We start from the raw sequence: 22657 nt of genomic DNA on the forward strand, positions 1-22657 counted from the left end.
ACAAACTATACTAAAATAGCTCAAACAAAGGCCAGTTAACCATTATGGAAAAAAGCTTTACTGTGTTTTACCATATCACTGAACCGGTTAGTAACATGATCAAAGTCAAGCTGACCTTTTATGAAGACAACAAAATCAACTTCCTGAAATAAAATTTGTTGTAGGGAACTGCACTTCAAACTGGAATAATGAAATCTTTTGAAGTTTATTTCATCAAAACCTATTCACTTTTGTTAATGAGTAGCACAGTTAAAAATAAATGTGATTCTACAGTGGATGTCTCACATTATGTTGTAATACGAGCTGACAGAAAAGAGAAACTACAAATGAAGTTAATCTCTTTAATAGGAGTTTGTCTATCTTGATTGTTTCCTTTCAGACATCTTTATTCATCTGAAAATGGTTGTGTGAAGACCTTCCTTAGGAATGCTTCTGCATGTTTTTATTAGGTGTATATTCACTTGCTTGATGTTAAAACAAACACTTTATTGTAATTACCATGAGGACCAATGGTTTCATGTAACACTGAGACATTAGACATGAAAGACACCCAAATGAATGTCAGTAACACAATAGATGTGTGCAATCTGATGTGACATCAGTATTTGCCATCTTTTGTAACAACAAATCACAGTTAATGTAAATATTCACAAATACAACTTGGTTTGAATAGGAAGGAATATTTTTGGAATGTTTTGCCAGACACAGTATTTAGAGAGAACTGAGGGAAAGAGTATTTTCAGAGGGTGAGAGCCAACATTTTTTCTCATACACTCATAAACAGAGAAAATTCATCCCATGCGATTGCTAAAAGGTCATTTGACATTCACAACTTAGCCAGATGTGTGATTAAAGTTACAGGAAACATTCATCCAACAATTTGTCCACTCATCTTCTCACTACAGCCATTAGAGGGCTGATGAAACCTGACTTAGCTCGGTGTAAACTATTCTGCCTACTACTGTGTTTAGAGTAGAGTAGAAAACTCGAGAACAGGTGTATCTACTGCCCCTTACCAGTCTGGTAGATTGTACAAAGTGGTGCAAAAGGTCATAGAGTCTTCAACAAGATGTATCAGCAGGGCCACATGATGAGACACATAAGCAAGCACATGTGCATAGTGTGACTGTTTTCACATTCATACAGAGAACCATGTTGCTTCATAACCCTGACAGAAACCAATGCTTCATACTTTCCAAGAAGGAATCTTCTTCTGAGGATGAGATTGCACCTTGGATTTAGTGTTCCACTAATTGGCGTGTTGAAAGGCATAATCAATATTTATATTGATGTGAGCAGTTCCCTTTTTCAGATGATCATATGTTAAGTCAAAAAAATATTATTAGTTTTAAAAATACTTGTTTTTTTATTCAAATAAGTAAATATATTGAAAAAGATATTTAATTTGGATTTTAATTCATTAATTCACTTTACTGTCTGTTTTTTATGTTTTGTTTTATTCCACAAAATAAATGAATGAATAGTCACGAAATAGCAGTTTCAAGTTTCAGTGCCGATGTTGTTCCTTCTCGTTGAGAATCTTCTCACATTTCATAATCAGATCTGATCTTTTTAGTGTGGACTCTGGTCAGTATTTCTACACTAGAATTTAAGGAACATTAACAACCTGAATATTTAGGCAGATATCCAGTATAAATGATGTTACTGAAGCATTAGTCTAAACTTATAAAAAAGATGGATGTTTGAAATGTTTTGGTAATATTGTGGCTTAGGATCCATGTCATCAGCTTCTCATTCCAAAGGGTTAGCTGGTCACATCAGGAAAGTATTTGCTTCAATTGCAAGGCACATACGTTCAACAATGTGACATTTGTCCCACTCCTAAAATATCTTTTCCCAAGCCATGTTCACTGTTTGCCTCTCAAGTCTTATGAGGGGATTTCCTGACCATTAAGATGGCTAAATCATACTTCCTTTTTATGTTAAAAGAAAAACACAGAAATTGAAAAAACAAAAATTGCCTGTTAAACAGTTAAAATGACTAAACTAAAGAAGATGGAATGTAAAACTAAATGAAATGAAGTTGATGGAACTGTCTCGAACTGTTTTGGTTTTGTGTTCATGTTGGTGGGCACGCACGCATCAGACACACTAACACACCTGTTGCTGTTACTCTTGCACTAATTTCATCATTCCCTCAGATTCACGCTGTGAAATGTTTCAATTTACATGCTGGACCAACACATCTTCAATCTGGGCCAGCCACATGATTCTGGTGGTATAATGTTCTACCTTGTTTGTTTCCTAAAATAACTTAAGATCACCTATAGCCCACAAGGTCTGAACACCATCATCTCCCATCTGATAGATAGGACAATATACAGCACAAAATGTTCAGATTGAAAGTTCACATTTTGAAATATGAACTGGTTTGAAGTAGTGTAATCAATGCAATCCCAAAAAAGCACATGTAGTACTATAGATCTCACTGTACATTGGGTAATCGTAACACAGATATTATTTTTCCATTTTTATTCAGCCTTTAAGGTTAATGTCAATGAATTAACTTTTATATTACACAGAACAGAGTACACAGAACATTGCAATGCATTTGCACGATATCTGCTGTAAAGTATCTGCTTTATAGAAGCACATTGTAAAACTTAACATCGCATGTAGACTTCTAACAAATATTGTATGTACAATTTAAGGTCAGTTTGAGTGTGTTGCAGTAGCGGATCCTGGCATAGGCGATATAGGTTGGCGCCTAGGACGGTAACGCTCTCTGGGGAGGCACAACAGGGTACCTGATCGATCGCCCCTGCACAGAGCTCACAAGGATGCGATGGGAGAAAGGTGCCCCGAATTGAACCACCCTGCCCCTGGCTCACGATGGGTGAAAGGTGCCCCAAATCGTGCCACCCTGCTCCTGCCCCGAGCTCGCAAGATCGCAATGGGAGAGAGGTGCCCCAAATTATGCCACCCCGTCCCCACACGGAGATCGAAAGATCGGGTTGGGGGGAAGGTGCCCCGAGTTGACAGGCTACTCAGCCTAAAAGGCTCTAAATGTTTAGGATTATAGATGTTCATAATACATTCTTACATTCTGAACAAACATCAGATAACCATAATAAACAGTACAGGTACACCACGACACAGGATCGACATAGTGGTCTTGAGAAAATAAGTATCAACCATGTGATTGCTGGGCAGATTTGACAAAGTAATTGATGATTTTGCATCAATGAATACTAGGAGGTGAGGGTTAAATTTGAAATTAGGAATTATGTGTAATAGCACAAGCAGCAATCTGTAAGTATTCTGACACTTTATTTATTGACTCTATAATTTAATTGTGCAGTTTAAGTTCTGTATATATAATATACATGTTAATATAATTTGCCTATATATATATATATATATATATATATATATATATATATATATATATATATATATGTTACTTCATTTCTATATTCATTGTCTAGTTATACCCAAAAATTCTCTAATAATTTACTCATCCTCATGCCATTCCAGAAACATTGCTTTCTTTCTTTTACAGAATGCAAATTAAGATTTTTAGAAGAATATTTCAGCTCTGTAGGTTCATACAATGCAAGTGAATGTTGGTCAGAACCTTGAAGCTCCAAAAAGCACATGAAGGCAGCATAAAAGTAAGCCATAAGACTCCAGTGGTTAAATCTATGTCTTTAGAAGTGATATGATTGGTGTGGGTGAGAAATAGATCGATAATCCCTTTTTTACTCTAAATCTAATATATATATATATATATATATATATATATATATATATATATATATATATATATATATACACACACACACACACACACACACATACGTAGTGCAAATCTAAATGCACTTTGGATCGTATCATTTACATGTATAAATGTTTTCCATCTGAAAGGATTAAATATTAAATGAAACAAATGACAATAAAATGCAAAGTAATCTCTTCAGTAATCAAAAGAATTTTTGAATGTAACTGTATTCTAATTACCAATGATTTAAATTGTAACTGTATTGGAATACAGTTACTTATATTTTGTATTTTAAATACGTAATCCCGTTACATGTATTCCGTTACTCCCCAAACCTGCATACACATCTGGGATGTCATGAGGATGATTAAATGATGATTGAATTTAAATTTTTGGGTGAACTAACCCTTTTATATATTTTGTATTAAAGTATAGTTCTGGAAAAAAAAAAGTTGTTAACATCGTAAGTAAGCCAGAACCACCACTGGTGTGTTGTAATAGGTTTTCTGCATGACAAAGGGAAAACAGTAAGTACAGCAAAACTGAAACAGAATTTTCTCTTAATCGGAGCAAACCAATCTCTCACTGGGAACTCACTGGAAAGAGATCTGATTTTGTTCACGTTTTCTACAAAAGTATTGTTACTGTGTTTTGTATTTGTGCAGTAGCAGTATTGTGAATGCATTCTATTGCAGCATTTTACACATTTAGAAGAGATGATAGCAAAGACTCTTTTTGGCCTCAGGCCTCCATTGCGAATCTTTGCTTCATGTCTGGGCAAGCTGACACTTGTCGCATACAGAGTAACAGAGTCACAGAAAGATATGCGAGACTCAGACAGGGCAATAACCCACACTCAGACACACATTTCTCTCACACATCTGCTCCCTCAGGTCATTACATGTTCTGAGGCATGTCACATGATGAAACTTTTCATTGATTGTCATCTATAATGGTCGTGTAGGATGTATACTCATAGATCATAGAGTTATGTCACAGTTTATTTAATTATAAAATACATTTGTTTAAAGTTCAAGCAATATTACATATAAAGGATCAAATTAACAGTACAAACAAATTGTTCCACAAAACAATGCGAAGTTGATGCAAATAACCATTGTGGTAAGAAACAACAACAAAAAAGGCATAAATATTAAGGAAGCATTTAATAGAAAACATTTTTGTCATTTTGGATGCATTACTGTTCCACCAAATTACTTTTCAACAGATAACATTACATCTTTGAAAAACCATGAATAAATAATCAATTTAAAAAAATTGAGGAATGTGTTTAAATAAAAGTACACATATAAACAAAGAGTGCAACTCTGAAACTATTCAGTATCAAGTGCCAAATACAGGAGAGAATTGTGAATAGTTTCAAAGGCAAAGTGTATGATATAATAAACACTAATACTATTTAATTTGATGTTAGACAGGGTGAGCTTAATGTTATCACATCTGTAAACACATCTGTTGTGTTGTCTGTATGCTCTTAATTTGAAATATCTTAAAAAATAACCACACAGTAACACTTAACAATTAGGTTCCATTTGTTAACATTAGTTAACAACATTATTTAACATGAACTAACAATGAACAATACTTTTACAGCATTACTTAATTTTGGTTAATGTTAATTTCAAAGTATACTAATACATTTTTAAAATCAAAAGTTGTATTTGTTAATGCACTATGAACTAAAAAATGAACAATTGTATTATTATTAACTAACATTAACTAAGATTAATAAATGCTGTAAAAATAGTGTTTAGTGTTTGTTGATGCCTAATTCATTCACTAATATTAGTGAATGGAACTTTACCCTTCACACACATTCAAAATGCAACATGTGCAAACACATAGAGACACTTAAAGAAAGCTTTTTTTTGTCTTGCTATCGTAATTGGCTCTGATTTTTTTTTTTTTTAAACTTTAGATCTTCCTCTGAATGTCTCAGTATGATCTGTCATCTACTGTAAATCAAGAATTTTAGTGGTTGCAGACAGTCATTTATATTTTAATCCTGTAAGTTGCTAAGCTTATTTGAGCACAGTCAAATAAATAATGTACAATCATGTAGACAGAGACTTATCAGAGAGATAGACCAGGGGTACTGCGCCATGGTCAAATAACTTGAATGGCAAAGTTCCCTTTGACACCCATGAGTCTGTCTTTGGATCATAGCAGTCAAAGCTGTCTGAGTCTTCCACACTCTCATTACTATTAATGAAACGCCCCCCCGTAACACAGATCTTGTTATTTATGGCAGTAGCAGAATGATGCATCTTCCTTGCCTTCATACTCGCACATTTTTCGAACCTGTTGGTTTTAACGTCATAGGCTACCATTCTTCTTGTATAGCCTGTTAAAAAAATAATTAAGACCAATGTGAAGGTACATTCTTTTTACAATACTAAGATTTCAATGTTTCACAAACCCCTAAAAATCCTCCTTACCTCCAACAATGTAGATTTTACCGTCAATGACTGCAGCTGGCACACAGACGTTCTTCACTGTCCTATTCTCCATTTTACACCACAGATTCCTTCCTATGTGGTAGACCTATCAATAACACACACATATTTAACACCACCACTTCAAATTCATACAAAATCATTTAAATTAGTACTTTATTGAATAACACATTCTTGGAAACCCTGAATTATCAAACCTGGATCATTCGAACTGGTTTCTGCATGGCGTCTTCCCCTCCAAACACATATATTCTCTGGTCATGTGCTGCTACAGCTGCGTGCAAAACTGCAGTGGGCATTGGGGCCATAGCCTCCCATTGGTTGAACATGGTGTCATATCGCTCTACCTCACTGGAGAGCTGTCCATCAGCCATCAATCCACCCAGTACAAAGATGAAATGCAGGTAGGAGGAGCTCTGATGGGCATATCGAGGCATTAGCATAGGTTCTCCCATTCTCCATTGGTTTGTTTTGAGAGAAAGTGTGTATACAGTGTTGCTAGGCATGAACTCCCCTCCTGCTTTCATAGTTAAGCCCCCCAGCACATAAAGGATGCTGTGCATACACACATAAGATGGCCGGTAGAGCCGCAAAGGAATCTTTGCCAGCCACTGCCAGCACTGTGTCTGCTCATCATAGAGCAATGCCTCACGAGACGTCCGCTCACCATTCTTACGACCTCCAACAATAACAAGTGCCTCCTTGCAGTTCTGACGTCGAGGTGCTGCCCAGAGAGGTTCCAAGTCACCAGGGCAATGAGTGCCGACAGAAAAGAGAAGACGGCGAACAGATTCAATTATTTCTGTGCACAAAAAAGAGGACTGGACAAGGGGGTCACTGGCAATGAACTGGAAAAGATACGAAGGGTGGATGTGTCTTAGTCTCACTCGACGGAACAAGTCATGAATGGTGCCACGTCTAGAGAACGGATCGTGGTGGATCCAAGTTAGAAGAGTCTCAAATACTTGCTCCTCCCCAACACACAGCCTGTCGTCCTCCAAGTAGCTCACCAATTCAGGCAGCGAGAGTTCACAGAAGTCCTCAGAGACCGCTACATCTGAGAAGCTCTTCACTGCCACCTCTCTTGCTTTTTCCTGCAAGCTAGTACAGTGCAGGATTTCAGAGAGACGAATCATGCTCAGGCAGTTGTCTGGACTGAGCTGGGCCTGGAGGAAGCTTGAGCAGGTCTCAAAAAGCCTTCCATACTGAAGCATGGAAGAAACTTGCATCAAGGGGAGAACAAGTTCCATGGTGATGCTGATGGACCCTGTGTAAACATATTCCACAATACTCATGAGAGTGTCACAAGGAACATCTTGAAGGTCTATCTTTGTCTTCTGGCTCTCCAGGAAACTGCTGCAAAACATAGCATAGAAGTAGGGGCTGCTGGACGCCAGAACATTCCGGTGACATGGGATCTCCTTGCCCTCAGAGCAAAGGACTACATCAGTGAGGATTTTCTCCTTCCTCAAGCTGTTCAGTTGCAGGGGGAGGGTGGAGATCAACTCTTTGTCTTTATAGTGCAGTACGTCTGATATAAGACCATCTATGCTGTGAAAAACAATGAAAGATAATGTTGGTAACATTTATGCATTTATGATACTGGTCACCAAAACGGCATGGGATATTTTTCCTTGTCCCCACACAAAATTTTTTAGGGTAACAGTTTAAAACCATTTATTACTAATTCTTTTAGGCTACATCCACACTAATCTGTTTTTGTTTGAAAACACAGTTTTCAGTTTCCTAATGTCATCATATTGCAAAATATGCATCAATGGAGAGCGTTTTCGAAACGGTTCATTTCAGTAGAGGAGAACGCCATACTAGTGTGGATGAGAGATGTAAATAGAGACTGTTTAGCCTGAGATGGACCACTTGAATTAAAATGAATGGGAGTAATTGGAACACCCAATACAGCTGGTGTAGAAAAGAAAGTCCTGCCTGACAGGTAAAACAGCAATTCACCTTCTGGATACAGACATCGCCTGTCAGTTAACTCGAGAACACATGCACATTAACCGAAAAATATAATTTTTTCAGCATGATCTGGGTTAAAGAAGCCCAATTTATGATTCCATTGTTGTCAAATTTTAGTGCTGATTTGAAATATGCTCTTTGATCGTAATCTTGACCAGCCATTTTAGAGATATCTGTCTTTTCTCTTTCAAGTAAATTTTACACATTGCTACTTTTATGTCACATGTATCGATAGAAAATAGCTTCCTAGGAGTGTTACTAAGATGGCGGCCGAGAGGACTGACTTGCCTCTAATGGGATTTTGCCATTAACGTAGTGAAGTCTATAGGTTTTTTTTTAAGAAAAACATATCAGTGTGAACGTGGCCTAAAAATGTAAGTAATCTAACCAAAAAAATCCAATTTTGTCATCAGTTCCTCACTCATTTAGTCTTTCGAAACCTGTTTGACAGTCTGTTTATCACACAAAGCTATTGTATGGTCTCGGGAGACCTGGAATATAGTCGTCTGGATTTCTTTTATAATGCTTTTATGTTCTTTTTGTATCTTGACAGCCCATGGTCCCAATTCACTTTCATTGTATGAAAGAGAGCAGCTGAGACATTCTATGTCTCTACATGTTCTAAGTCATTTGTGCTTAGAGAGTAAATGATGATTGAATTTTCATTTTTGGGTGAACTATCTCTTTAAGTGATATTATATGTGTATGTGTTCACAGTTATGTCTGTTCAAAGAACAGCTATCACATTCCTCTGGGATGGATGCTGCACTGTGTTCTAGACTGAGGTTGACTTTATTAAAATGGTTTTGTCATCAATCAGCTGTCAGGTTTATTTTGGCATTTTGTCCTTGGCAGATTCTTCAATGGATGTTTGGCTTTATTATTCATTACATGGTTCTATTTAGCGATACACTTATATACTGTACACTGACAAATATATCCAAATAACAAAGACACACATACTAAGGTGTGTACATGTGGTGTCATGATGTTGAAAACAGTACATGTTTTCACACCTTTCTGACTGACAATGATACATTTGTACATGATTGTGAAGTGGCACCACAAAAAGACATCAAAGTGACACTTGTAATATTCAGAGCATATTCTCATGAGCATCAAAAGCAGGTTCTATTGCACAATTAAAGATATTAGAAGGCAAAGGCAGCCATGAAATGATACCTCATTTGCATATTTTACAGCCAGGCAAAATATATGTTACTGATTTACCACACTGTCATATTTTTCAAGAGCGAGTGGTTCAGAATGCCTGCAGACTGATATAATGACAAATACTCCCAAATGCCATGCAGTTATCCACAATCTATGAAGGTGTCTACAGTCAAACTATCTGCTTGGAGACCTGTGTCAGCCAAATCTTGCCTTACCTTGTCTCGGCTGATTTGAAGCACATTCTATATTGTTCTGCAATTAGCTTTGTATCATCAAAATGAAAGCAGAGCTTAAACTCTACAGTACGATGTCCCTGTTTTCTAAAACAGTTCACTTCTGAAAGTTCTTCAGTGAGTTTGGCAGGTGGATGTTTATAGTGACTAGGGTGACCGTGGTATGTTATTTTGTTGTTCTGAAATACTTGGAGAGGCCTCTCTGCACATTCCAGTCTCCCTAAAAATAGAAAACTCTTCTCTGTCAGGAATGGAGCTTTCCTGCTAACACCTCCTCGTGGTGCAACATCACTCCCTCTTTTTTTCCATAACACAAGGTTCCTCGCTGTCTGCAATGCATGCATGTCTCAGTTGCCCCATACTCTACCACGTGTGTATGTTTACTGAGGCTGTAAACATCGCTGGTGCCCTAAAGCTATTCTAGGACTTTGCTGTGTACTTGGAAAGATGCTCCCATTCCTAAGCTAAGCCCCCCAGAAGCCAGCATTGTGTTACTACAGAAGTTCTCATTAAACACTGGGCTGGTGAAGGCTCAGGGCGAGGAGACATAACAGCTGAAAGCTTTGAAGCGGAGTATACAGAAGTATAAATTAGATAGTGCTGAGTGATGGAGGTGTTTGATCACCTCCATCATGGTTTGCTAATTTAGTATCCTGCGCTTCATATACAAGCCTAACAATGAGCAGAGGCTTTTCATTCATTGTTGTAATGTTCAGTGATGTGGGAAAAAAATCGAATAAAAAAGCAATTCAATCACAATTTATAACTCTAAACAGATTATTAATAAAGTTTTTAATGTCTTAATGCTCAGGTTCTCTGAAGATTGTAGCTATGCTGTCAGAATCTGTAAATACTACTGATTATAACTGAAAATTTTAAACATGAATTACTAAGGGCCTTTAGAAATTTAGAATTAGACCCAATAGCTCCATCTAGTGCTATTTCCCTGTACTGGTGAAATTTGTTTACTAAGAAGCATTATGCAATAGTTGCACCTGTGCTGCCATCTGTTTCACATAAGCTATGATGTTCTACAACTTCCAAATAAATATTGCTTCTCATGTGCCTCAAGAAAACATGTTGTTAACACAACCCACCAACTATCAGTTTGTGCAGGCATTCTAACATCTACTGTTTATGTAGCATCATATGACATACTTTACCTTCATCAGGTCACTTTAATAATTAAATAATTAATTAAAAGAATTCTTTTTTTAAACTTTATATGAATACTTTTATAAACTATACTGTGATTATCTTCATAGCATGGTGCTCTAAAGCCCTATACATCCCTTTTAATTTACATGGGCATTAGCAAGAAATGTCATTTTTCTAAAATTCAATAAAGGAACTGAAAGTTCCTTTATTGATTTACCTGTTGTAAATAAGTTGCTGTGCGTGATCAACCACAAAAAAGACAACCTGCATGTCACCTGTTTTTCTGGGCATCTCTCTATCTAACCAATGTCTGGGTAGAGTATCTTATGGCATAATTCAGTTGGCATGACTTCACTGTAAATAGAGGTAACCTGCAATTACCATAAAGTTGCACTCAGTGAGATTTTAGCTGGCTCTTACTCATTCCATCAGTCCCAGTAGTTACCTACTTGTAGTGTTGGACTCTATACTGACACCTGTTGTCCTGAATACTGGAAGTTTGTTTACTAAGTAGTGCCACTTCACATTGAAGATGTTTGTTTATCTTCTGTTTTGTTACTTTTAGTCTGTGTTTTCTCCATCTCACACTACACATCCCTATTATGGACATTCTTGGATTTAATCTGAATGAATTTTCTCTCTCTGCTGGCTGAACACCGCCTTGTGCTCACACTTGTTTTTTGATGCTGCGAGAGCAGTAGGTAGTAGCGGTTTGTTTCATGACTCCAGCTGGCGCCTCTTGTTTGGACATTTTATCTTTCCACTTGCACTCATTCTGTTTGGATTGTCTGGTAGATCACACTCCTGTTTATCACTATCATACCATCACACTGGACTGTGCTGTTGACTTCGTCTCCTTTGTTGTTTGTAGCAAGTATATTGTTTAGTTTTTGTTTTGTTTTGTTTTGTTTTTTTTATCATCTTGTTTTGTTTACATTTATGCTGGAGCATTGGCTGTAAGTGCTATATAAAGTAAACATGTTATTATTATTATCATTATTAGTGGTAGTTAGTCAATTGCATGACAAAGTGTCATGTGCTGTCAGCATGACAGCGCCCATGATGGGGCAACCCGCTCCATGCTTTTATTTGGTTACTGATATGGCTGGAGTCTTCATCTAATGATAATTTTCAACATATTTCTAAAAAATTCTATTCATTCTTCATGTAAAACTTTTTTAATTAGCAAAACTGAGTGCACCTTTAAGAAGATTCTCTATTTGATCTAACCCTTAAAATAGTTTTGCTGGTGTAACCTTATGTATTCAGGTGGGTGCAGACATGTTAAATAATGTTAACGTTTTTTCAGTGTAGAGTATAGATTTTTAACTATTGTTGATTGTTTCAAATGTTTTCACATCACCATCAAGGTACAAAATCTTGCAATTCCTAAAACAAAATGAGGGGAAACTGGAATTGTCAGGTTAAGTTATTGGCAAACAGATTTTTGCTCCTCCCTAATTATTAAAGGGCTCAAAAGCATGACTTGAGTAAACTCTCTGGAACGTCTACCACAACACCCTTTGAAATCAGAGTACAGGCTGTACATTAGCAACATAATCATGAGATCAGCACGATGTTCTACAGCAAAAAAAGACACTGACCTTTAGATACAGTTACACCTCCCATGGAAGAAATAATAATAAAAAAAATTTCAGTCATTTCATAATGATGAAAATGCTGTTGTACCACACTGGAACCTTACATTCTCTAGAACTACCCTTATAAAAAGAAGTGCCTTTCAGTAGCATTTTACCTGTCAGGAAAACTCATTGAGCTCTAGAACCACTTTATTGCCAATTGAGTAGACATATCTTGAGGGGCACACAGCAGTACTAGGATTAGCTCTGTACTAGAGCATCCATGTGTATTACTGTGAGTGCATTGTGCATTTGGTAATTATCTCATGATAAGCTTCCAAAAAACCTGTGCCTTAGGGAGAGTATTTTCACTGATTAACGCTGCTTATTATTGCACATTTAAATGAAGAGTATAAGTAACCTTCACACAAAGATGTGGAGGGTTGTGACCGCTAAACACTCTCCAAACATTTTCTACTGCTTGCCTTCCATAAATATTATTACTATTAGTATTTTAATGTTTTGTAATAATATTCTCAAAGTTTTAAATGTTAAGGATTAACTTTATTGTCTAGATACCTTATATTTTTCTCATGTATTTTTGCATTATTTTAAATACAATTGAGCTACTTGCAAAATGTGGCTGCATTGTGTTCTTTTATCTGCATGTTTTAAACACATGGGCTTTTTTTTTTTTTTTTTTTTTTTACATTAAAATAATTGACTCTTACCAAAATAGTGCCTATTGATTAGAAATTTCTGTTTGATGTGCAACATTTAAAGAGCAAAAAAGTAGTCGTAATAGAAAGAAGCCTGGATTTTAGGTATATTAAGGCACAATGTCTGATGCATTTTGCAGAGGGGGAAGCGTTAGGACTGAAGCCTGAGATCACAGCACTTTCATCTTTCGGTTCCCATAATGGACTCCTTTGTGATACCCCTCAAATGCATACTATAACCGAATGCGTCATTTCTAAAGAGATGACCAAAATGCAAGAGCATCTCTCCACAGTACAAGAGAAGGAAATAATATACAAGGATTTCATTAAACTGTACAATACATTGGTATTTTTAGTGTAACTGGCAAGCAGATCATTGATTTGGTTAAATGATTCATGCAGCAAGTGCTTGTGTAAGTTGCTTTTTGATATCATATCAGGTGGTGCCACTAATGCAGTTGCAATGCAAACTGCAATCAGTCCTTTAGGAATAGCAAGCTAAATGGTCACTGACCTTTAAAATATCATCGCTGTATCTATGACAGTGATATGTCACAGAGTTTGCTTTGCTCAGGCAGAAATTTATGGGAACATAAATAGAGATATAGCAAATTGGGTCATGTTGTGTCAGATCTGAATGACCTGCTTTTTTTTTCTGATATGGCCAGGAGAGAATGTTCCACTTTCAAGCAGTCGCAAAAAGTTCTGAATTTGACACAGCAAATACCAACATTTCTTCTTCAGAGTTTAGCAGACAAATCAGCTGCTGTGTAAGGTGTGTGGTTTGGGGACTTTGCAGTGTTTACAAATGCAAGAAAGAGTATATCCTATCGAAAATCTCCGTGAAATAATCACACATCTGGACAGATGAAAACATTACTTCTATGTAGAAAGCAATCTTGGGCTCAATTATATTTGTGAGATGACAGCTAGTTTCTGGTTAAAGGAATAGTTCACCCAAAAATGAAAATTCTCTCATCATTAACTCACCCTCATTCCATCCCAGATGTGTATGACTTTCTTACTTCAGCAGAACACAAACAAATATTTTTAAAAGAATATTTCAGCTCTGTAGGTCCGTACAATGCAAGTGAATAGTGACCAGTCCTTTGTAGCTCTAAAACTCACATAAAGGAAACAAAAGTAATCCATATGACTCCAGTGGTTAAATCTCTGTCTTCAGGAGCAATATAATAGGTGTGGGTGAGAAACAGAACAATATTTAAGTCATTTTTACTTTAATTCTCCATTATAGTATTCACTTTCAGATGTGAAAGTAAAACTAAACATGCACCACATGTGACTTTCAGATGTAAAAGTGAAAGTGGAGATTTAGAGTAAAAAAAGGACTTACATTTTGATCTGTTTCTCACCCACACCTATTATATCACTTCTGAAGATATGAATTTAACCACTGGACTCTTATTAATTACTTCTATGTGTCCTTTATGTGATTTTTGGAGCTACAAAAATGATCACCATTCACTTGCATTGTATGGACCTACAGAGATGAAATATTTTTCCAAAAATCTTAATGTGTTCTGCTAATGTTAATGTGTCATGCACACCTGGGATGGCATGAGGGTGAGTAAATGATGAGAAAATTTTCATTTTTGGGTGAACTATCCCTTTAATGGTTATTAGGAAGTTCTATGTCATGTTCCTCTAGAGGACAGTAGAGTATAGCTCAAATGATACTTACAAACTTAAGGACAAAAATGATTAAACTGTTACAAATGAAGGGTATTATAAATAGAAGAAATAAATTCAATGCTCTAAAGAATACTGATCACTAAACTACCTACAAAACTAAACTAAAAATCGTTTCGTGATTTGTTTTCAGCAACCTGGTAACCCGCAGGGTGTACTGTCCGACAAGCTATTTATTTATTCATGTTCTCAGTTAAAACTAAAAATCACAGTAGTTAAAAGAATTGCAGTTAAGAGGAAAGCAAATAACAGTGTTCCATTCAAAAACATTGACACACCGTATTTCATCATCTTTTGTCGTTTTCACCTCAGTCTATCAGTCATCTCGGCCTTCTTTTCATTTCTCTCTGTGTGCACCCAGTCCATTTGTCTGGTACGCTTCATCGGCACATCACAACAGTCTCAAACCATGCACCTTCAGCAATTATACACCTTTGATGCAGTGCAGTTGCCTTTGGAAACCTAAAGAGAGAAAGAGGAGTCTTAAGGAGCTTACTATTAGCTGCTTATAATTCTTCTGATGCAACCAGTGCATACCCACTGGAAACAAAACTTAACCAGGTTCCACTAGTGTGGCTCTTTCCCCCTATTTTGTTTACTCTTTGTAGTGTTATGTTGCAACCATTTGTTCTTGAACAGTTGAGGAAACTAAATTAGTTCTTTCACTGAGCGAGTCAGTGTGAAGTCAAGAGAGAGGGACTGTTCATCTTTATATCCTCTGCAGTGGCAGACAGCTTCATACAATTTCACAGGCATACTGACTGCCTTGGGCCAACACTGAATTGTCAAGTATAGTTGAAATTCCTCTGTTTACTCAACAGGATAGAGATGCAAGGTGTGTGGACCTTTGTGGCAAATGGCTTCAGTGAAAATGTCATCATGCTTAAGACTAACGGCTGAACAATAAAGCAATATTATTCATGTGTATTTCACATAAAAATGATAAAGTACATGATATAAACAGGATTTTTTTCAATCAATAAAATATTAATTATATCAGCACACTATGCTACAGAGGTGAGTAATCTAAAGGCACAGTTCAGATATTAGGAGAGCAGGTGTGTCTGCTCTGAAAAGACAGTCAGGAGGCTGGGGCTGTATAGTTTTATGATTTTTTTTTTTTTTGATGTGGCACAGGGAGATGGATGCTTGGCTTGATAACATGCAACTGGTGATATGCCTTGCAGCGACAGGTCTCTGTGCTGTAGTGTGCAAATACACAGTAGACTCACTGGCCAGCTGTTACATTAGGTAATAAAAAGCTGAGGCACGCTTCTGAGGTGAGAAGCGTGAGCACTGGGGTGATGGACTGACAGTCAGAGGCTAGCTGTTTGGCAATCCATAACACTGGACAGAACACTGCAGTCGTTTATAGACCCACCTGCCCAGACTAGATACCAGAAGCTGAAATATATCTTTGGAGACACCTTTGAAGATGCTGCTACTGTGTACAATGATATAGATATAGAGCAGACACACTAACTACCTTATTCAGAGCAGCACCATCAGTGGCGTCAGTTCACCAAAAGCCAAGGTATGGCAAGTTCCGATGACGTCATCCAAACTTCATCACGTGGCAGCATCAAATCAAGTCCCAAATATTTTAATTAATTCCTGACAATATCATCCTCAAATATCACATTGAATCACCTATTTACACAGCTTCATATGACTCATTCAAATGCATAGGCTACTTGTACTGTACATTGAACTGAAGCCATATGACAAACTGAAATGCAAGCAGAGGTAAAACGATAATATTAATACAAATATTAACAACTCCAACCTTAAAATACGACGTATACGCGTCTGAAGATGAATCACATAGCTTTGTTCATAACCCAGCAAATTAGAAAGTTGCTGTTATAAGAATAATAAATAAATAAATAAATAAAAACAACAATAAAGCCAAGTCTTCCCTTATGATGATCTTAATTTCTTTAAATTGGAATAGCAATCAATGAATCCATTCATTTACATTTATTTAAATTTATTTATTGGCTCATTTATTTAAAATAGTTTAATACTGATGTAAATATTAACTAATTAATTTAAAACAATGTAGCTTTCAAGTGTTTCTCCTAAACATTGCTTCAAGTTTTTAAAGTAATTATTCAAGAGCCAGTAATAAAGCAGAGTAATAAAATAAAGAACAGAGTAAACAGTGCTCTACGTTCTTCAGTAACAGCAGCAATTAAATATAAAAAAGTGAAATAAAAACATTTAAAAGTAATCTAATGAAAAATAGAACTACTTAAAATATTGACATCATCTTTACTGCGTGACTATTCGATTTACATTAATACAGAAGCAGTGCATTCAGTGTGACTGATAAGCAGACCTGTCATTGAAATTGATTGGGCTTAATGCTACTAAAGTTATCCAGCAAAGGACAGTGTGTGATTTTTTGCATGATTAATATTAACGATAGGCTTGTAACAGCTGTAGCATGGGATATAAGATTTGAGATGTAAGATTTTTGTCCTGTCAGCATCACGTTATACATTAACGGCTGTATTTATATTAATAACTCGTCAAGACGGCGTAGGTGTTTTGTCCCGTATGTTTACATACTCGTGATACATTAACGGCTGTAGACTATCTTTATTTCATTTCGTGCCAAGAGGGGCATTTTGAAGCGCATCTACAGAGCTCGTACAGACTTATGCATGTAACCGCGGCTGTAGTCAAACAAACAGCGCGCGGGTACGGAATTGAGTCAGTTAGAAATTATTTGTGACAAAAAATAATTTAAAACTCTGTTACTCCTGTAATTAAAATATATTTATTTGCATTGACCAGGCAGCCAAGGTATGGCAGCTGCCCATAACCTGCCATACGCAATTGACCCCCTGAGCGACATATTTAATTTTTGATGAGAATGAAAACGAGGCTGCGAGGGAAACACTGTATAAAGCTGTATAAAATCCTAGATCACATCTAATTTTTCCAACTTTTATTTTCTGGAGTTTTTTCTGAAATTTTACTGAATTTTTCTGAAAGATGTTTTTCAATGTTTCATCAGTTAAACGATTATAAGTACAACCTATTGAATGTAAGTCTATCCCTTATAGCCTTGCATGGCAGCTCTGCCGTCATTGTTGTCTGTGAATGGGTGAATGAGTCACAGTGTAAAGCGCTTTGAAAACCACTAAGGTTAAAAAAGTGCTATATAAGTGCAGACCATCTACCAATATGTACGTCCTTTTTTACTATAAATCTTCACATTCACCAGCCCTCCTACAAGAGGACAGAGTTCTTCTTCTGATTTTTTACCGGTTCTTATTTTATTGTGCATACCGCCACCTACTGGGCAGGGAGGTGAAAAAAGGGAGCAGCAAAATAAATAGAATAAAGAAATCATATTTGCAAAACAGCCGATATGCACCAAGAATACGAATCAGCAAAAAAACAAAGAACTCTCCTGAACATGCATAGGAGGACTTAAATATTGATTTGTTTCTCACCCACACCTATCATAACACTTCTGAAGACATGGATTTAACCATTGGAGTTTTATGGATTACTTTTATGATGACTTTATATGCTTTTTGGACCCTCAAAGTTCTGGCCACCATTCACTTGCATTATATAGACCAACAGAGCTGAAATATTCTCCCAAAAATATTTTTTGTTCAACAGCAGAAAGGAAATCATCTACTGTACATCTGGGGTGGCATAAGGGAGAGTAAATTATAAGATCATTTTCATTTCTGGGTGAACTATCCCTATAAAGTGTAGAAGATCTCAGTGACTTGCCTTGGCTTTATTCATATGAAGAACTAACATAAGTCTGCTTCGCTCTAAATGTGCACTGTCTCTTTAACTGACCGTGTCTTGAGTAAATACCGTGAGCGCTGCTATTCTGTTCACTCATGCAGCAACTGCCTGTGTCAGGACTTCAAAAAGCAGCGGACACCACCCATTACGTCAAAAGTACAATTCCTCAGAGAGGACGTTAACCGCGGAACACAGGACTACCCCGTGGCTTCACCATTGTGTCTGGCGGGCTTCACTTGTCTGCAGTTCGCACCAGGATGTTGGTAGGTGAGACGCACCTGTTCAGAACGCACGCTGAAACTCAACATCAGATCTGACTGAAGAAAAGTGTGCTGGGAAACATTTTCGATACCTGTATGATATGCCAAATCGCACATCGCACAATTACTCTATACAGCTATTTGTTGATAAAAAGAAGACATGGATTTAGACCAGAACTGGGCTCCAAAGCCGGATTACGCGTAAGATCTCCCTTCCCTGATCTACACAGGTGGGACGTGAAATTTCGCACGAGTTTCAGACATTGTTATTATGGGGAATCAAGTGGAAAAACTTACTCATTTGAATTATAATGAATTACCCACGGCTGACCCTAATGGTTTCGACCCAGAGGACGAAGCTCCACGGATCGGCGTGTCTTATATTTTCTCCACCGATGACGACGAGCAAGAAGAGAACATTGATAAGACTGAAAAGGACCCAAACATAGATGACAACCATTACGACTGCCGTAACGAATTAGAATGTGCGGTATACTATCGAGACGAGTGCGTTTACGAGAGGAGTATCAGGCTCATCGAAATGGGAACGCTGTCGTGCGAGAACTTGCCACATAAATGCAAACCTGGCGACTTGGTTGAGTTCTTGGCTGCCGGTCAGTACCCCCACTGGGCAGTGTGTGTTGGGGACTTACAGGTGGTTCATTTGTTTAGAAATGAGATTAAATGCGACTTTCTTTACGACGCAAGTCAAGGTAAAAGAGGCAGGATTGTGAACGACCTGTATAAGTTTCGTTCGCTGAGTCCCGATGTTGTGGTGCAGAATGCCATGGAGCAAGTCGGGATGGAAGATCGAGACATTTGCTGGAAGAACTCCGAATGCTTTGCTGCCTGGTGCAAATTTGGCAAGCGCGAATTCAAAACTGGAGGTGAAATACGAATCGGCAAGCAGCCATATAAGATGAAACTACAACTGTCAGAAAAGAAAAGTCACGTTTTGGACTTTCAGAGTTTAGAGGATTTGATCTTGGAAAAAAGGAGAAATGACCAAATCGGAAGGGACGCTGTAATCCAGGAACTGGAGAATCATTTAAATTGCACAGAAGACACTGAAAATGAATACAATCGTAACTGATGGATCAAATGAGGGAGGACAAGCTCAAACTCGTGTGGACAAACAGCCTCTTCATGGAGAATAAGCTGTATTTGTAATCACCTCAAGCACAGTAGCAGTGTTGTAATTTCCAGAGTTTCTCAAGAGAGTTTCCCTAAGTCTGCTTTTATAAATTGGAAAAAATTTCTTTACTTGTTTGCAAAGATAATTCTTTTCATAATAAGAATGTGATCATATAGACATATTCCCCTTTCTCCGTTGTATTCACGTGCAAGAGCCTTTTCATGATCACTCTCTAGTGACATTTTTCACCACCCTTATTTGTGTGGTGGAGTATGTATTCCTGTATCTTATTCAAAGGGTCAATAAAGTCTGTGTATTTTTACTTAATTATAGTTTTGTTCTTCAGCATCTGCTTCAAGATCACTTATAATATAATCAGTTTGACTGTGTTGTTGGACTTAAAGGAAAAGTTCACCCAAAAATGAAAATTCTCTCATTTGTTCACCCTTGTGCCATCCCAGATGTGTACGACATTCTTTCTTCTGCTGAACACAAACGAATAGTTTTAGAAGAACATTTCAGCTCTGTAGGTCCTCACAATGCAAGTGAATGGTTACCAAAATTTTGAAGCTCAAAAAACACATAAAGGCAGCATAAAAGTAATCCATAGGACTCCAGTGGTTTAATCCATGTCTTCAAAAGTGGTATAATAGGTGTGTGTGAGAAACTTATCAATCTTTAAGTCCTTTTTTATTATAAATTCTCCTCCCTGCCCAGTAGGTGGTGATATGCACGAAGAATGTGAATCGCCAAAAACAAAAGACGAAGAATGTGAAAGTGGAGATTGGTAGTAAAAAAAAGAAAAAAGGACATAAAAATGTATCTGTTTATCACCCACATGGCATGAGGGCGAGTAAATGATGAGAGAATTTTCCTTTTTTGGTAAACAATCCCTTTGAAGTTACTTGTTTCATCATATAATAGGTCTAATTAAGAATCCTGAATTTCTGAATTCAGAAAAATGCGTTATATAAACACACATACACACACTTTCTACTGACCGTGCTGTATTCAGGCCTCTGTGTTATTCAGTTTGCCAGTGCTGCTAAAATAGACTTGTGCAGAGAAGATATTTTCATTTTAAATGTATTTTAGGTGTCAATCCGGATTAACTCCTTTGGTTGGTTTGATGGAATATTTATTTATTTGATGTTTTTACAGCCTCTTAGTGGTGACAGAACTTTTTTAGCCTGAGCTGACTCCTGATTCCAGCATATTTTATTTCATGACTTGCATCCAAGCACTTATTGATGAAAAACACCCAAAAGGGAAAAATAAACATTCAGTTATGAATATGATTAAAACTGCTCAAGTTATAACTGTTTAAAATGTTTGGAGATCACAGATTTCTTCCACAAATGTATTACTTTTCCCATCTGAAGGCATATTTTATCTCTCCAATGTACTTTTGTGGATTTTAATTTGATTTTTAAGTGTTTTCTTTGGGGGGGTGCTTGATGTCACACAGGACTGCCGTTTGTTTCCCACAAACATGTTTATACATTCGTAAGTGTACAAGGTCATATTGTTCTCTACTCTGACTGCATTTATTTGCGTTACACTGTGACAGATGTTATATGATGAGTCAACTGTTTAGAAATTGAGGGCTGAACGTTGTGACCATTGCTGTGCGACAAAGACTTTTTGTTAGGTTGAATAATCATTCTTATACTCTCTTCTCTGACTTTTATATTCATGAAGCCAGTATTTGCCTTTTGTGTTGTTTTTGTAGTGTTTGAGTCCAGCTCCAATAGGGATTTAATATAAGGAGAAAAGAGACCATAGCAAGTGAGAAATGTGATCTCTTAGTTGCTGATGTGTTTTTTTGTTTCCCAGTACTAGACTTGAGATTCCCCCTGTTTGTAGTATCTGTGAGATATTGTTGCCTAGGGAAGGCTTTGTTTAGAAAAAAAGGAGAGGATTTGTGCAGATCTGCTGGAGACGTTGACTGTGTTCCCATGATAAGATGTACAGATGCTCAGAGAAGATAACCACTGCTTTCTGAAGTATTTCAAAGTGTAAGTCTTAATTAGATTTAAGTCTCAATTTAATCTACATTAATTTCTCATCATTTTTTTTTTTTGTTTTTTTTGTAAGATACTGACTGAGATCCCTCTCACACTCAACATGAAATCTCATGTATTTTAAATTAATGTTAAACCAATAATGAAATATGTTGCGGGTTAGACAAATATATAAGCCTGGATCTTGTCAGGAGTATTACTTAATATTTTAATTTAGAGGGAGGGCAGTCCGGTGGCATCCCGGCCTGAATCGGGCGGGTGGAGGAGTGTGACGACGAGGAGGGCATGGCTGGGCCATGAGGGGGCACAGCGCTGAATCATCTGATCAGCAGGAGAGCAAGATAAAGGGGAGCCAGAGACGCCAGTTCGAGAGAGAGAGAGAGAGACGCACGTGGCTGTGTTGTATGTTTGTGTGTATTTGTTTTAAGTTGAGTTCTACATTAAAAGTTACGTTGACTGTTCAGCTGGTTCCCGCCTCCTTGCCTGTCCTTATACCTGTTACACTATGCAATATATCAGACTCTATATTCAGCCATCTCACTGTCTGGAATTTAGAAGAATTTATGAACCAACACAAAAATACAAACTCTGCCCTTCTTGTTCAGGATATTAAATGACAGTATATTTGTAAAATGTATTACTGTTTCAGACTGAGCTAATACTAACTGTTAGATATAAGATTTGGC

At 37.0% G+C, this 22657-nt stretch overlaps 2 protein-coding genes across 3 annotated transcripts; one reads left to right on the forward strand and one right to left on the reverse strand.

The window, feature by feature from the left end:
- Positions 1 to 4742: 4742 nt before the first annotated feature.
- On the reverse strand, positions 4743 to 9776 carry LOC127452429 (kelch-like protein 38). 2 transcript variants are annotated; one of them, XM_051717859.1, is made up of 4 exons: positions 9588 to 9776; positions 6417 to 7770; positions 6202 to 6307; positions 4743 to 6107 (listed from the first exon to the last, which is right to left on the reverse strand). In XM_051717859.1, the coding sequence occupies exons 1-4, from the start codon at positions 9611 to 9613 to the stop codon at positions 5818 to 5820; spliced, it is 1776 nt and encodes a 591-aa protein (XP_051573819.1). In that variant the 5' UTR covers positions 9614 to 9776; the 3' UTR covers positions 4743 to 5817. The 2 variants fall into 2 exon arrangements, with proteins under 2 accessions (XP_051573819.1, XP_051573818.1); XM_051717858.1 differs by lacking the exon at positions 9588 to 9776 and having other exon boundaries at positions 6417 to 8045.
- An 8861-nt stretch (positions 9777 to 18637) lies between these two features.
- Positions 18638 to 22387, forward strand: LOC127452449 (protein LRATD2-like). Its single transcript, XM_051717896.1, has 2 exons — positions 18638 to 21965; positions 22189 to 22387. Exon 1 carries the CDS (start codon positions 19084 to 19086, stop codon positions 19903 to 19905), a length of 822 nt encoding a protein of 273 aa, XP_051573856.1. The 5' UTR covers positions 18638 to 19083; the 3' UTR covers positions 19906 to 21965; positions 22189 to 22387.
- The last annotated feature ends 270 nt before the right edge of the window (positions 22388 to 22657 follow it).

The sequence above is a fragment of the Myxocyprinus asiaticus genome, chromosome 15 (genome assembly GCF_019703515.2).
Source record: "Myxocyprinus asiaticus isolate MX2 ecotype Aquarium Trade chromosome 15, UBuf_Myxa_2, whole genome shotgun sequence".
NCBI classification, from domain to species: Eukaryota; Metazoa; Chordata; class Actinopteri; order Cypriniformes; family Catostomidae; genus Myxocyprinus; species Myxocyprinus asiaticus.

Excerpts from the sequence above, each read along its gene's own strand:
- LOC127452449 (XM_051717896.1), top strand. The coding sequence starts at position 19,084 with ATGGGGAATCAAGTGGAAAAACTTACTCATTTGAATTATAATGAATTA.
- LOC127452429 (XM_051717858.1), bottom strand. The coding sequence starts at position 7,805 with ATGTTACCAACATTATCTTTCATTGTTTTTCACAGCATAGATGGTCTT. Across the intron at positions 6,308-6,416 it reads AACCAGTTCGAATGATCCAG|GTCTACCACATAGGAAGGAA; the intron begins GTTTGATAATTC and ends TGTTATTGATAG. Across the intron at positions 6,108-6,201 it reads TAAAATCTACATTGTTGGAG|GCTATACAAGAAGAATGGTA; the intron begins GTAAGGAGGATT and ends TTTTTTTAACAG.